Raw genomic sequence first — 15,495 nt, forward strand, 5'->3', positions numbered from 1 at the left:
AGGGCTTTCTGGACTGTGGATTCTGTGCCTGAGGGCCCCTGGGGCTGTGACAGTGCCTTTGGATTGGAAAGACCATGGGCACAGGTGACCAGGAGGGTGCTGGTGAAGATGGAGCTCTTTGGCTGTGGAAGCCTGGGGAAGATGCCCCATGACTCAGCTTGGCATGGAAGGTGTGGAGGTGCCATCTCTGAATGGCCAGGGAGTGTACTAATTGCTTTGTTTTATTAACATAACAGAGAAGGCCCCCCTAATCAACTGGATTATTCCCAGTCTCAATACGTGAGGCCTTTCACTAGATTTAATTTCACTTAGGGAAGATAAAATTTGACAGTATTTGCATCTAATTCGTGTGGAGTAACTCCTACTCATTAACCGCAACCAAATCTATAGAATAAATATGAAGATACACTGTGTTATTTACAAATACATGTGTATTCATGACAAACAACTGTGACTGAGCCCTTCGTCAATCAAGAAAAGGCCGTATAAGGACTAAAATTAAAGCTCAATACTGTGTGCTTTTGTAAAACTGAGAGGGCCTCCAAGGGCCTATCTGCACATGCCCCTCCCCATTCTGCTCCCCTGGAAAAGGTCCCACAGCCAAACAATGCTCCTTGTCAAAGGACCACCTGTAAATCTGCCCATCTCAGAATATCAGGTTTCAGTTCCCTGTCGGCCATAGAATTATTCAAAGAAGCCGGCCACAACCTCCCACAGAAACCAGGAGGCCACCCCACCCTCCACAGCTCCTGCTGGTTCTCTCTGATCCTGAGGGCAGCCTTTGTGAGCCCCTGCATGGCTGGCACTGTCCTTCCACGGGCTGGGAGTATATGTGACTAATAAATTGTTGTCAATCCATCTTTTCAGTGACAGACGCCATTATTGGCCATCCCCCTAACTGTCAGGTAGATCTCTGGCCCTCATCAAAGAGGTGAAGAGGAAGTGAGGGAAACAGGAAACTACATTTAAAAAAAAGATCATCAGCATTAACATATGAATCAGAAACTGAGTGACCTGCCCGTAGGTGTATTTAACCCCAGTTGCTTTCCTGGTTCTGCTTTCTGAGAGCATAGAGAGAGTCTGAGAGCAATCTGGGGGGAGTTCTATCCCACACAAAAACATCCTGTCCATACCGCGGGCTTAAGGGGAATTCCTACCCTCTTGTGACCATCTGAGGTGACACAAATAAGTTTGGCTTGGGGATTGGCCCACCCATTGATGAGCGCTGGGTGAAAGGATTATGGGCAATCAAAGAGCAGGAAGTGGCAGGGATGACAGCCGTGAACATTTCTACTTCTCAAAACACTGTGGTCTGTGCCACCACTCTCCTAGGTTTCCTCTATCAATCTCACTGACGTATCTCTTTCTTTTCCTGTCCTTCTCCTCCTCCAACATTTAGACAGAATTCCTCAGGTTTCCATCTTTGGCTATACGGTCTGCCCCAGATGACCAAATCACTCTCAAAGCTACAGTTACATCTCTGTGTGTGTCTATACCTCAATGTCCACCCTCTCTCTGCATTTGTGCACGTCCCTATTCTCACCCAGCTTCTCCTCCTGGGCCCTTTAAACACACCTCAAACTCATGTCACAATTTAACGTATCCACCTGCCTCCCACCCTCACTACATGTTCTCTCATTAGTGCTTCTGTTTTATAAAACATAATCTTCCTACCTTAAACCTGAGAATCCATCCTGGGTCTACCTTCTTATATCCCAAATCCTATCTATCCCCAATCCTGCTGACAGTAATTTTTAAGTTTCTTTTATTAGTTCTGTTGTCCCTGTAGGATCCACTGCAAACAGGGATACTGAGACCCTAACGAATGTTTCCACCTTAATGCATAAAGAAAAGTGGCCTGTTTCTAAAAGACTGCATTATATCTCAGTTAACAACACGCAAAGATCAGAAAGGTCCTTTCTGAAGCCAATAGTCAGAAGTAATTTGGAACATAGTTATGTTATTTCTATTATTACAGAAAGTAATAAAAGATGAAACATCACTAATTAACAATTATTTTGAATCTTGTTCTGGGCTTTTGGGTGAAAATTCTTGAGTTGGGCAAATTGAGATACTGGCCATTTCCTTTACTATTACAAATATCCATTGATGAGACAGTGCAAGCCCCAAGGAACATCTTGCCAAGGCTCCCCCTCAATGTTCTGGGGGGTCCTGAAGCACATCCCCTGTGGGGACAGAGTGCTGTAACATAGAGGCATGGGGCCGTTTTCCTTCTCCACGGTGCAGACACAGGTTTCCATCATCATTCTACAGAAAGTGGTGACTCTCTCCCCAGGAGACCAAGGAATTAACAAGTGTAACCAGTGCATAAGAGTCTTGCACCCCTAATCTTTTAACAAATGCTGTGCTTTTATCTCTTTGGCTCTTTGTTTCTTAGCCCAGCCGCACATTTGAATTGTCTGAGGAGAGTATATAAAATATTAATAGCCTGGTCCCAGCTTCAGAGATTCTGAACCTATTGGTCTGGGTTGAAGCACAGACATTGTATTTTTCTTAAGTCATAGAAAGAGTAATTTGTGTAACAGTATAATCTATGGACTATTACACAATTCTATGTCCAAGTGATAGGTCAGGCTGATTAAATCAGAATTTCACTGAGGGTGGGATCCAGGCAGCGCTATTTTACAAAGGTCTTCAGGGGATTCCAGGGTGCAGGCTGAGTAGGGATTTAGCCAGAGCAAGTGTGGTTATTAAGGCAGGGGTATTACAAGTCAATGTTGAATTGGCCTGTAATATCTCTCCCAGGAAAGATTATTAACAGGGGTGAGGGTACCCTTTCCAAAACAGTTGCCCTCTCCTCCCCACCGACTCTTGGCCATGGGTAGTGTGACATGACCTTCTGTGTCTCCATCCACCCCAAAGGACCACAGCACACAGGATCCTGGATCCATGGAAGTGTCCCAGAGAAGAACTCCACAACATTCTGCAGCTCTACTAGGACACAGCCTCAAAGATAAAATAAATCAAAGGTCCCTGGTACTGCAATTCTTCTTCCAGAAGGTCACCTCCCCTGCCCCTCCATCCAAATCCCAAGGGTCAGCTGACTGATTTTTCAGAGGTAACCGACTACCGCCCACTAGACTTACGTTGCTTTTGCCTGTTCAGTGGAATGAGTGGGCTCCTTCCCTTCAGGCAGCCTCAGCTTTTAGCTCCAGCCCAGGGCAGAAGGGTCATAGGCAAGTGTCATCCACTGGGCAATGACCTGAGAGGTAGCATGTCACTGCCCACCTCTTTGTATGGCCTAGAATACCCCTCCCCTCCCCATCAGTTATTCTCCCATGTCAGACAATAAAACTGAAAGAATTCTTGATGTCAAGGTATTGTTTCAATCTTCTGTAATGGCCAACAGGTATTCAGTATGCACGTGACAATTATACGGTGAATCAATGAACAGATGAGTATTGTTCACTTAGGTAAAGAGATTATTTGCTATCTCATAAGCAAATAATAGCATAAAATAAGTGATTGTTCTGGATGAGTTGATCAGATTATTTCACAACACAGCAGCTGTCACCAGGTAGTATACATGGCCATTGTCCGGAGACAGGAAACTGACATCTGGTGCTGAGAGTGAAACTGATGTTTTCAGAAGGAAGGGGGCTCCATTAGCAAGAGGAGTTCTGAGAGGCACAGAGGACCCACAGAGGTAGTACTGGGTCCTGAGACCTGTCACTTTGGGGAGCTTCTGTTCTTAATGAAGGAGACAAAATGTAGAGGGATCTGCTGCTTGTTACTGCCAAGTGTTGCAGCTATGGACAAGGAACTTGCTGGCTCTTTCAGGTCATCTAGACTAAGTCTTGACACCTGAGGAGTGGTAGACACACTGCTCTTTAAAGCAGTCAGTGAGCAGGTCAATCACTAATTCCCTTCAGCAAACCCAGTGGGTGAAATGTCCCAAGGACTGTAGTTCAAACCATCCAGAACATCAGACAATGTAAAGGCCTGGACCTCACATTCCCGGTGGACCATGAAATGCCCGTGGCCAGCGATGCGTGACCTATCTTAGGGACCTGTGAATGTCCTGGATGGCCACTACTATCTGCACTATGAGAATGCCAGTTCTCACCTGCCTCTCCTTCTCGAGTTCTCACTATATCCCTCATGGAAAATCCATTACCACGTCCTGAATATACACTGCGCTTAACATGTTTGTTTGTTGCCTCCATAGCCTTTTTTCACAAAAGGAGAAATCACTTTCACAGATAGAAAGGAGGTCTGCACAGCCCCTGAGGTGGAGCCAAAGAGGTGACATCAAAGTAAACAATTTTCCAGGTCAGGCCCTCAAATAAAATATAGTAATCTTCCGTCCTCATGAAGAGCAAATAATATCCACACTTGAGAAAGAATTATGAGATCTGACAATTACGTTCACAAACTTGTTGCAATGATATTGCTAACCTTTTTTGATATCAGAGGGACTATTTATTATGAATTTGTACTAACTGCACAAACAGTTAACCAAGTTTACTATTTGGAAGTGCTGAAAAGGCTGCATATAAAAGTTGGACAACCTCATCTTTTTGTCCACAATTCATGGCTCTTGCATCACGACAATGCACCAGCTCCCACAGCACTGTCTGTGAGGGAGTTTTGAGCCAGGAAACAAATCACTGTATTGGAACACCCTCCCTACTCACCTGATCTGGCCCCCAATGACTTCTTTCTTTACCCAAAGACAAAGGAGATATTGAAAGGGAGACATTTTGATGACATTCAGGCCATCAAGGGGAATATGATGACAGCTTTGATGGCCATTCCAGAAGAGTTTCAAAATTGCTTTGAAGGGTGGACTAGGCGCTGGTGTCAGTGCATAGCTTCCCAAGGGGAGTACTTTGAAGGTGACCCTAGTGATATTCAGCAGTGAGATATGCAGACTTTTTCTAGGATTAGTTTGTGAACGTAATTGTCAGAACTTGTCTGTGTGCCTGTGAGTATATTTTATGGCAATATGCAAGAGGATGTTAAGATTAGGAAGAGAAATATGCTTTTAGTTGCCTGTCTCATGAAATGGCACATGGTTTCGTATGTGTCCCAAGATAGACTGTCTACTAGACCTTGTTCATCTGGATGATGGTGAGCAAACTTTTGCTTCAACAGATTTCATTAATGTTAAAAAATAGTAACTTTGATGATAAAAAAATCTGGGTTTGATTGACGATCAGCCTGTGACCTAATTAAGCAATGTTTTTATGTATTTCATAATAATTATTATTTTTTTTAATTGGGGAATATTTGGGAACAGTATGTTTTTCCAGGATGTCAAGTTGTTTTTTTTCCCAATCTAGTTGTGGGGGGCGCATCTCAGCTCCAAGTCAAGCTGTTGTTTCCAATCTAATTGTAGAGGGTGCAGTTCACTGGCCCATGTGGGAATCGAACCGGCAACCTTGTTGTTAAGATCCTGCGCTGTAACCAACTGAGCCATCCATCCGGCCACCCCCATAATTATTTTGCTTTTACAACTTTGATATCCTTACATTTGCACCTACAGCTAAAACTCATCTGAGATCTATTTTGATGGCTCCTTATTGCCTTCATCTCAAATGGTTTACCTTTCAAAGATGACCTTGCTTATAACATAGTGTTCAAAGTACCAACTCTGAAGACATATGTGGAATAAAAGGCAGGTAGAAAAGAGGAGGATGCTTAATTATAATAACATAATTAAGAAATCATTAAAAAAAAGATGCTGAGCATATAAAACCAGTTATGTAATAAGAATTTGTACAAAGTAACAATCACCTTCTTTTTCCTGCCACATTTTTAAAGTCTCTTTCTACATGTAAAGTAATAGATGACAGGGATTAGGGACATCTTTGTTTTTGTCAGTATGAAATTCTCAAGAACCTTATAGATCTCCCAAGTATGTCACGGGGGTTTGCTCTATTAGATAAGAAGCTCTTCCACAGATCTTTCCTATATAATCATATATTTACTTTTGGCTTCTGCTGAGACGGCTGAGGGGATCTATGAGTCACATACTTAATCTCATCAAAGATTCTTTGTGTGACCTAATACTCTGATCTTTTGCTACTTCCAAGGCAGTAGCAAGAAGTTGTACAGCCACACTACTGGTCATTCCACAGAGCACACTTTCCTGACAGTGAATCTCATGATTTTAGCCTCTTGTGCAACCACAACAAGCTAAGAATAATCCAGATCACTGAGTTCCAGTTCTTTTTTGTTTAGTAGTTCTTTCCTCAATTTCACTCTTTCCTCTCACGTTTTACTGTAAGCAGAAAAAAGAAACCAGCTGCACCTTCATCACTTTGCTTAGAAATCTCCTTAGTGTACATCCAGAAAGCACTGCTTCCCACATATCTGCAGGACAGAATTTTGCTAAGCTTTCTGTCACTGTGTAATAAGGATCCTCTTCCTCCAGTTTCCAAAAACACGTTCCTTATTTCCTTCTGAGGCCTCACCAGGCAAACCTTTAACCTCCACATTTCTACATATTTGTGCTGTTCAGGATGATTTAGGATTCTCTGAGACGCTACAGGCTTTCTTCCCCATGTGCTTCACCTGCTTCTGCGTCCTCCTAGCAGGACTGCTCAAGGCAATCTAGGCTTTTTCTATCATTCTACTTACGATTCTTCAAGCCTCTACCCACGGCCCAAAGCCACTGCCACATTTTTAGGAATGCGTTAGAGCCATAACCCACTTCTAAGAACCAAAGTCTGTAGTAGTCCTATATTGCTGCCATCACAATTTACTACAAATAGTGGCTTAAAACAACATAAGTTTATTATCTCACAATGAAAGTTAGAATTCTGACCTGGCTTTACTGGGCTAAAACCAAGTTTTTAGTAGATCTTCACTCCTTTCTGAAGATCATAGGAGACGATCTGTTTCCTTGATTTTCCTGATTTTTCAGGCCACCCACATTCCCTAGTCCCTTCTTACTTCTTCAAAGCTAGCAATATTGCATCTCTCTGACCATTCTTCCATAGTCACTTCTCCCTCTCTCTACGGACAAGAAGGTTCTCCACATTAAGGCCTATGGGAGTATATTGGGCCCATCCAGGTAATCCAGGACAATCTCCCTTGTTTAATTATATCAGTAAAGTCTTTTTCCCACGTAAGAGAACAGATTATAGGTTCCAGGGATTAGTACATGGACATCATTGGGAGGCATCATTCTGCCTACCACAATATTGTAAATAATAATAATGATGAAACTCCAGCATGAGAAAACTCATTTCTAATATCAAAAGCAAGTAAAATCATTCTTCTATTCCTCTTGGCTTTTTGTAAAGTAGAGTTATTTCCAAGATTCATAGTATCTAGGAAAAAACAGGTGGTGGGGAGAAAACAGAAATGAAAATAAAAGTTACAAATCTTAGGATGGCTTGGGTTTAATAAAGATGCTCGACTTACTGTTTCTCTCTTCCTTCTAAAGGAACTGAAATCCTATTGTATTGAGAAGTAAGACTCCAGGGTGTGCCCTGCATCTTCTTTTTTTCTCAATAGCACTTTGAAAAAAATACTCTTAAATACCTTTGTATTTTGGATTAATTAAAGATAGGAACAGGTATTGTATCCTTGTTAGGTCTTAAGGTCTTAAGATTTTTATGAGGAAGTGTGTGTGTGAAAGTTTGTATGAAATCACTATATAAGCCGTGAGATGTTGGAGGACATCCATCAAAAATATGTGCTGGGTTAGAATCATTGAATTGACATTTTCACTCTTAACAATTTTGTGGCAGAATCAGTTGTTTATCCAGGCCTCACTAAGATTGTGACAAAATGACACTATTATCTAGAAGCAACAGTATACTTGGCTTTCTTGGGTTCCATAGAATATTGGGTGTGACAGGGATGGAAATCACTGTATCAAAAGAAGTCTTTATTTTCAATACAGTGATGTAGTAATCTAGATACTTCCATTTTAGGAGTGTATTTCTACTACATCTTCCATGTACAACCAACATTCTGTTAAACACGACTGTAATCGTGATCTCTGGCCTCCCTGCTGTTCCCCAAAGGGTCAGATCAAACAAATGTAGAGAATGGGATTCTGACAGAGACTAGACTCCTTCCTGGTTGAACTGTGCTCAGACTCCAGTGTAGCAGGAAACAGGAGCTCTGATTTCAGACTCTTGACATCCTGCAGCCCGGGGCCTGTGACTCTCACCTTCATAACTGAGCCACTCCCTGCTGCTGAGCCGTCTGATGTCCTTAAACCCTGATCACACATCACTGACATGCCCAGGGTCTGTGGTATCTGCTGAACCACCTCCACCCAGAAACCCTGGGTGGCCTTACCCATCATATCAGATGCTTGGCTACTTTCTGTCCTTGCTTCTTTGCCTCTTGGCACACCTTTTGAAAAACACATGACACAGGAACACTTCTCATTTCCAAGTCCTCAGACATCTGCTCCTACATTATGATTTGTAAAAAAATTTTATTTCCGTCCCCCTGCCCTCCAACCATCCTCCTTTCCCTCACTCCTACATCAAAGGATGGCTTTACCTCTGAAATCTCTATCTATTACTGCTCCTCATTGTCCCTGTCCCTTCCTTCCAATCTGTTTTTTTCTCTTATCGTTTCTCTGCCCCAATTCTGTATCTCTGTGTTTTTTTTTTAATTTTTTCTTTATATGCTTCTCCCATCCATTCCTTAGTGACATTTTTTACAAACATTTGTATTTACTTTATGTGATGTTGTTGTTTTCCAGAAATATTGTTACATTTATGTCTACACATATGTATACATAATTTAATCATTAAAATAATTTTTCTAGACATTCCACATAATTACTCTAATAAGCTAAATTTTGCCAGACATATTTCCAAATGTTGAAAAACAGAAAGTGAACAAGTCTTTCCATCGACTCAACAAGTTTGCTAAGCTTCTCTCATGTGCCAGATGCTGAATGGACACCAGCAATGACGCAGGACATAAGCCTACTGAAGCTCGTCAGTCTTAACAGGAACCATGAAATTGATACATAAAGAAGTGAGCACATTGAAAGCTGAAGAGTGTTAGGACACACACTGTACAGGATACTCTAGGGGAGCATAAGGCAGGAAGAACCACCCTAAGTTTGAGATGAGAGACCTCTTCTAGAAGATGTACCATGGAAGCAGGAGGTAGCCAGATTAGGGAGGAAGGGGCAAGACAATAGCCCTGAATGAATGGAGAAGCATGTGCAGAGGTCTAGATTCAGCAAATGTAAGGAACCAAAAGGGGTTTAGTATGTCTGAGAATGGAGTAGGAAAGTGGGTGGCAACCGATGAAAAAGGAGCAAAAGGCAGGGACCTTGAGGTCAGTCGCTTTGGGGGTCACAGGGAGGAGAATTGACTCAATCCTAAAGGAAATTAAAGGACATTGGATTTTATGTAGGGTAGCAGCATGGACATATTTGCATTTTTGAAAGATCAATTTATCTAAATCACAGAATATGTTTGATGAGGACAGGATTAGAAGCAGGAGAACAAACAGGAGCTTGTAGCTCTAGTTCCAGTGAGAAGTGACATGGATATGGATTAAGTGACAGCATTGGGGATGGAGGTGTATGGACAGGTTAGAGACATTTAAAAGGAAGAATTGATAGAGTTAGGTTACAGAGGGGTGTACTGATTAAGGAGAGTCCTTGATGACTCTGAGAATTTGAACTTGAAAGAATGGGTACGTTAATAGTGTGTTTTAGAAATAGAGAACATTGGAGGAGCAGATGCTGGCTTTAGGGGGAAAAGATGATGTGCTCGGTTTTGGAAGATTGTGTTTCAAAACATTGAAAGACACTGAAGTGGAGAAGGCCAAGGTCTTCAGGACGTTGGTCAGAGGTCTTTCTGCCAATTGGATGAATGAGTTTAGAAGCTTAGGAGAAGGGGTGGGCTGGAGACGTAGGTTGTGGTAGGTGATTGAAGCCATAAGAGTGGATGAAATGCCTGGTGAGGTCTCTTGTAATTTGGGCGAATTATAGGGGCCATTTTGATACCTGGGAACACCTTACCCTGAAAACTCAGTGCTAGTGTGAACCACCCCTTGCACCAACATTGCTTTGGTCTCATAATCATCTCGGATCCCACAATTTCTCTATCTCTCTCCTCTTTGACTTTTGCACTGCCACCTCTTCTCTACCATTTTTCTCTCATCTCTTAACCCTTTGTCTACGTAGTTCTCTTTGTGCCTCCTCCAATTCCTCTCTGTTCATTATTCCTTGTATGCATCTCATTCCCATCTATTTTTCTATGCTTCTATGTCTGGATCTAGTTTTATTATTGAAATAATCCTCTTTCTATTATCACTTCACTTTCTGTTTTTTTTGCTCTTTGTTTCTAGTCTATTTCTCTTAATCTTGTCTTGATCTTTTCTTTTTTTTTATAATTGCAATCTTTGTCTGTATCTATATTTTCTTCATATATGTTCAGCTTCCTCTCCCAGATTACTACTTTCATCATCACCAGATGCCTGCTCTTTTGACATTGATTGCACTATTGAATATATTACAGGCCTGTCAGTCAGTCATGGACTTTATCACCACATTTCTGGTGAACTTCTGAGACGTAACTTGGGAATCGCCCCTCCCCCCACCCAAGCCCCATCTGGTGATATTTGGATTCCATTTAAAAAACTTGAAACTTACTCAGATACCTTTTCTTTTTTTTTTCTTTTTTAATTTATTGGGGTGACAATTGTTAATAAAATTACATAGATTTCAGGTGTACAATTCTGTATTACATCATCTATAAATCCCATTGTGTGTTCACCACTCGGAGTCAGTTCTCCTTCCATCACCATATATTTGATCCCCCTTACCCTCATCTCCCACCCCCCCGCCCCCCTTACCCTCTGGTAACCACTAAACTATTGTCTGTGTCTATGAGTTCTTGTTTCTCATTTGTTTGTCTTGTTCTTTTGTTGTTTTTGGCTTACATACCACATATCAGTGAAATCATATAGTTCTTTTTCTGTCTGACTTATTTCGCTTAGCATTATACTCTCCAGATCAATCCATGTTGTCACAAATGTTCCTATATCATCTTTTCTTACCGCTGAATAATATTCCATTGCGTACATATACCACAACTTCTTTATCCATTCATCTATTGAAGGGCATTTTGGTTGTTTCCATGTCTTAGCCACCGTAAACAAAGCTGCAATGAACATTGGAGCACACGTGTCTTTATGTGTAGATGTTTTCAGATTTTTTGGTAGATACTCAGGAGAGGGATTGCCAACTGAATGGGAGAAGATTTTTGCAAACAGTGCCTCCGAAAAGGGGCTAATATCCAAAATATACAAGGAACTCAACAACAAAACATGAACAAACTCAACAAAAAATCTCAACAAAAAATGAAACTCAACAACAAAAAAAACAAACAACCCAATTGATAAATGGGCAGAGGACCTGAAGAGACATTTCTCCAAAGAGGACATACAAATGGCAAATAGACATATGAAAAAATGCTCAACATCACTAATCATCAGAGAAATGCAAATAAAAACCACAATGAGATATCACCTCACTCCAGTCAGAATGGCTATCATCAACAAGACAAATAGTAACAAGTGTTGGAGAGGCTGTGGAGAAAAAGGAACCCTCATACACTGTTGGTGGGAATGCAGACTGGTGCAGGCCGTTATGGAAGGCAGTGTGGAGGTTCCTCAAAACATTACGAATAGAATTACCATATGACCCAGCAATCCCTCTCCTGGGTATCTACCCAAAAAATCTGAAAACATCTTCACATAAAGACACGTGTGCTCCAATGTTCATTGCAGCTTTGTTTACAGTGGCCAAGATGTGGAAACAACCAAAATGTCCTTCGATAGATGAATGGATAAAGAAGTTGTGGTATATATACACAATGGAATATTATTCGGCGGTAAGAAAAGATGATATAGGAACATTTGTGACAACATGAATGGATCTTGAGGTTATAATGCTAAGTGAAATAAGTCAGACAGAAAAAGCAGAGACCATATGATTTCACTGATATGTGGTATATAAGCCAAAAACAACAAAAGAACAAGATAAACAAATGAGAAACAGAACTCATAGACACAGACAATAGTTTAGTGGTTACCAGAGGGTAAGGGGGGTAGGGGGTGGGAGATGAGGGTAAGGGGGATCAAACATATGGTGATGGAAGGAGAACTGACTCCGAGTGGTGAACACACAATGGGATTTATAGATGATGTAATACAGAATTGTACACCTGAAATCTATGTAATTTTACTAACAATTGTCACCCCAATAAACTTAAAAAAAAAAAAAAGGCTTCTGCACAGCAAAAGAAACCATCCATAAAATAAAGAGGGAACCAACCGAATGGGAGAAGATTTTTGCTAACAACGCCTCCGATAAGGGGCTAATATCCAAAATATACAAGGAACTCATACAACTCAACAACAACAAAAACAAACAACTCAATTGAAAAATGGGCAGACAACCTGAAGAGACATTTCTCCAAAGAGGACATACAAATGGCAAATAGACATATGAAAAAAATGCTCAACATCACTAATCATCAGAGATATCACCTCACACCAGTCAGAATGGCTATCATCAACAAGACAGATAATAACAAGTGTTGCAGAGGCTGTGGAGAAAAAGGAACCCTCATACACTGTTGGTGGGAATGCAGACTGGTGAAGCCGCTATGGAAGGCAGTGTGGATGTTCCTCAAAAAATTAAGAATAGAATTACCATATGACCCAGCAATCCTTCTCCTGGGTGTCTACCCAACAAATCTGAAAAAAATCTGAAAAAAAATTCTGAAAAATCTGAAATCTGAAAATCTGAAAAAAATCTGAAAATCTGAAAAAAATCTGAAAAATCTGAAATCTGAAAATCTGAAAAAAAATCTGAAAATCTGAAAAAAATCTGAAAATCAGAAAAAAATCTGAAAAAAAAATCTGAAAAAAATCTGAAAATCTGAAGATCTGAAAATCTGAAAAAAATCTGAAAAAAATCTGAAAAAAATGTGAAATCTGAAAATCTGAAAGAAAAATCTGAAAAAAAAATCTGAAAATCTGAAGATCTGAAAATCTGAAAAAAATCTGAAAAAAATCTGAAAAAAATTTGAAATCTGAAAATCTGAAAAAAATCTGAAAATCTGAAAAAAATCTAAAAATCTGAAAAAAAAATCTGAAAATCTGAAAAAAATCTGAAAAATCTGAAATCTGAAAATCTGAAAAAAAATCTGAAAATCTGAAAAATCTGAAAATCAGAAAAAATCTGAAAAAAAAATCTGAAAATCTGAATATCTGAAAATCTGAAAAAAATCTGAAAAAAATTTGAAATCTGAAAATCTGAAAAAAAATCTGAAAAAAATATGAAAATCTGAAGATCTGAAAATCTGAAAAAATCTGAAAAAAATCTGAAAAAAATTGAAATCTGAAAATCTGAAAAAAATCTGAAAATCTGAAAAAAATCTGAAAAATCTGAAATCTGAAAATCTGAAAAAAATCTGAAAATCTGAAAAATCTGAAAATCAGAAAAAATCTGAAAAAAAATCTGAAAAAAAAATCTGAAGATCTGAAAATCTGAAAAAAATCTGAAAAAAATTTGAAATCTGAAAATCTGAAAATCTGAAAAAAATCTGAAAAATCTGAAATCTGAAAATCTGAAAAAAATCTGAAAATCTGAAAAATCTGAAAATCAGAAAAAATCTGAAAAAAAATCTGAAAAAAAATCTGAAGATCTGAAAATCTGAAAAAAATCTGAAAAAAATTGAAATCTGAAAATCTGAAAAAAATCTGAAAATCTGAAAAAAATCTGAAAAATCTGAAATCTGAAAATCTGAAAAAAAATCTGAAAAAAAAATCTGAAAATCTGAAGATCTGAAAATCTGAAAAAAATTTGAAATCTGAAAATCTGAAAAAAAATCTGAAAAGTCTGAAAAAAATCTGAAAACATTTATTTAAAAGTCTGCTCCAATGTTCATTGCAGCTTTATTTACGGTGGCCAAGACATTGAAACAACCAAAGTGTCCTTCGACAGATGATTGCATAAAGAAGTCATGGTATATATACACAATGGAATACTATTCTGCCATAAGAAAAGATGAAATAGTACCATTTGTGACCACATCGATGGATCTTGAGATTATTATGTTGAGTGATATAAGTCAGACAGAAAAAGTAGAGAACCATATGATTTCACTGATATGTGGTATATAAAACTGAAAACAACAAAAGAACAAGACAAACAAATGAAGGAACAAAAACTCATAGACATAGACAATAGTTTAGAGTTACCAGAGGGTAAGGGGGTTGGGGGGTTCTAGAAGAGGGTAAACAGGGCCAAATATATGGTGATGGAAAGAGAACTGATTCTGGGTGGTGAACACATAATGTGAGATATAGATAATGTATTACAGAATTGTACACCTGAAATCTATGTAAGTTTACTAACAATTGTCACCCCAATAAACTTTAATTTAAAAAAATTAATTAATTAAAAATAAATAAAAATAAAAACAGCGTGCACTAGTCTTTCATGTCTTGGTCATTTCTCTTCCGTTTACTCCCTTTGATCAATATCACTGGAGAAAGAATCCAGACCCAGGGCCAGAGATGGGACTAGGCCCGGAGCTGACCCATCCCCAGGTCATGTACAAGATCACAGCACTCAGTGTTTGCAAACAACTCATGTGTTTACCCTGAATTTCACATTTTCTAAAGTATCTTCTTTGAAACAACCTAGGTGAAGGTGCAGGAGGCTTGAGGAAATGAGAAGGTTCAGAGGTCACAAGAAAATAACAATCGCTGCCTCAAAAGCCTCAAAGCATCAGACTGGACAGCAGACTCTATACGATCCTGTCAGCTGACCAGTAGTTGTAAAACAAGAGTCAAGTGGGTGTGGAAAGCTGGACTCACACGAGCAGCTGTCCTGCTACAGTTTAAAAACCGGATTTCTCATTACATACTCCTGCATTTCATTACACTGCAGTGAGTGTTCTCATCTAAGGTTAAGGTTCACATGAGTGTCTAATAACAGCCCCTAAAGGAGAAACGTGGCCAGAGAGAAAGTTAAAGGAGGGGAGATGGACTGACCTGATGCTGCGGTCGCTGCCCCCACTGGCCATCTTCCCGCCCTGGGCCCTGCCCAGGCCTGGAGCCTGGGCCTCTGATCCCTCCGGTCTCCCCTGCCTGGGTCCAGCGTGGCCCGAGTCCTGAGCAGGAAGTCTGAACCGTCTAACTCAGAAATGGCTCCACCCAAATGAGGAAAAGAGAAGTAAAAGTAAATTTCCGTGGGATGTCAGACGTATCTCCCTCCTCCTGCAGCCCCTTGGTGGTTCTCAGCCATCATGAGATGTGACAGCAGGAATGGAGGACTAAGAGTGACAGTCAGAGCCTGGAAGCCGGAGGAGGAGGACCCCAGAGGAGGAGCAGGTCCAGCTCCTAGGAGCCCCCTTTTTGTGCAGACACCACAAACAGGGAAGCAGCCTGGGCTACTGGGCCTGGAAACCTGGGAAGCAGGAGAGGCAGCGAGTGAGGAGGGACACTTGGTGGAGGACA

General features: G+C 40.2%; 1 protein-coding gene across 1 annotated transcript in view; it reads right to left on the bottom strand.

Annotated features, from left to right (window-relative positions):
• SP100 (SP100 nuclear antigen) overlaps nt 1-15,157 on the bottom strand; it is a 107,317-nt gene extending 92,160 nt beyond the window's left edge. The window contains exon 1 of the mRNA XM_033111888.1: nt 15,031-15,157. Coding sequence (XP_032967779.1) covers nt 15,031-15,062 — 32 coding nt within the window. The 5' untranslated portion in view covers nt 15,063-15,157. The remainder of the gene's footprint in view (nt 1-15,030) is intronic.
• Between the last annotated feature and the right edge of the window lie 338 nt (nt 15,158-15,495).

The sequence above is a fragment of the Rhinolophus ferrumequinum genome, chromosome 8, assembly GCF_004115265.2.
Source record: "Rhinolophus ferrumequinum isolate MPI-CBG mRhiFer1 chromosome 8, mRhiFer1_v1.p, whole genome shotgun sequence".
NCBI lineage: Eukaryota > Metazoa > Chordata > Mammalia > Chiroptera > Rhinolophidae > Rhinolophus > Rhinolophus ferrumequinum.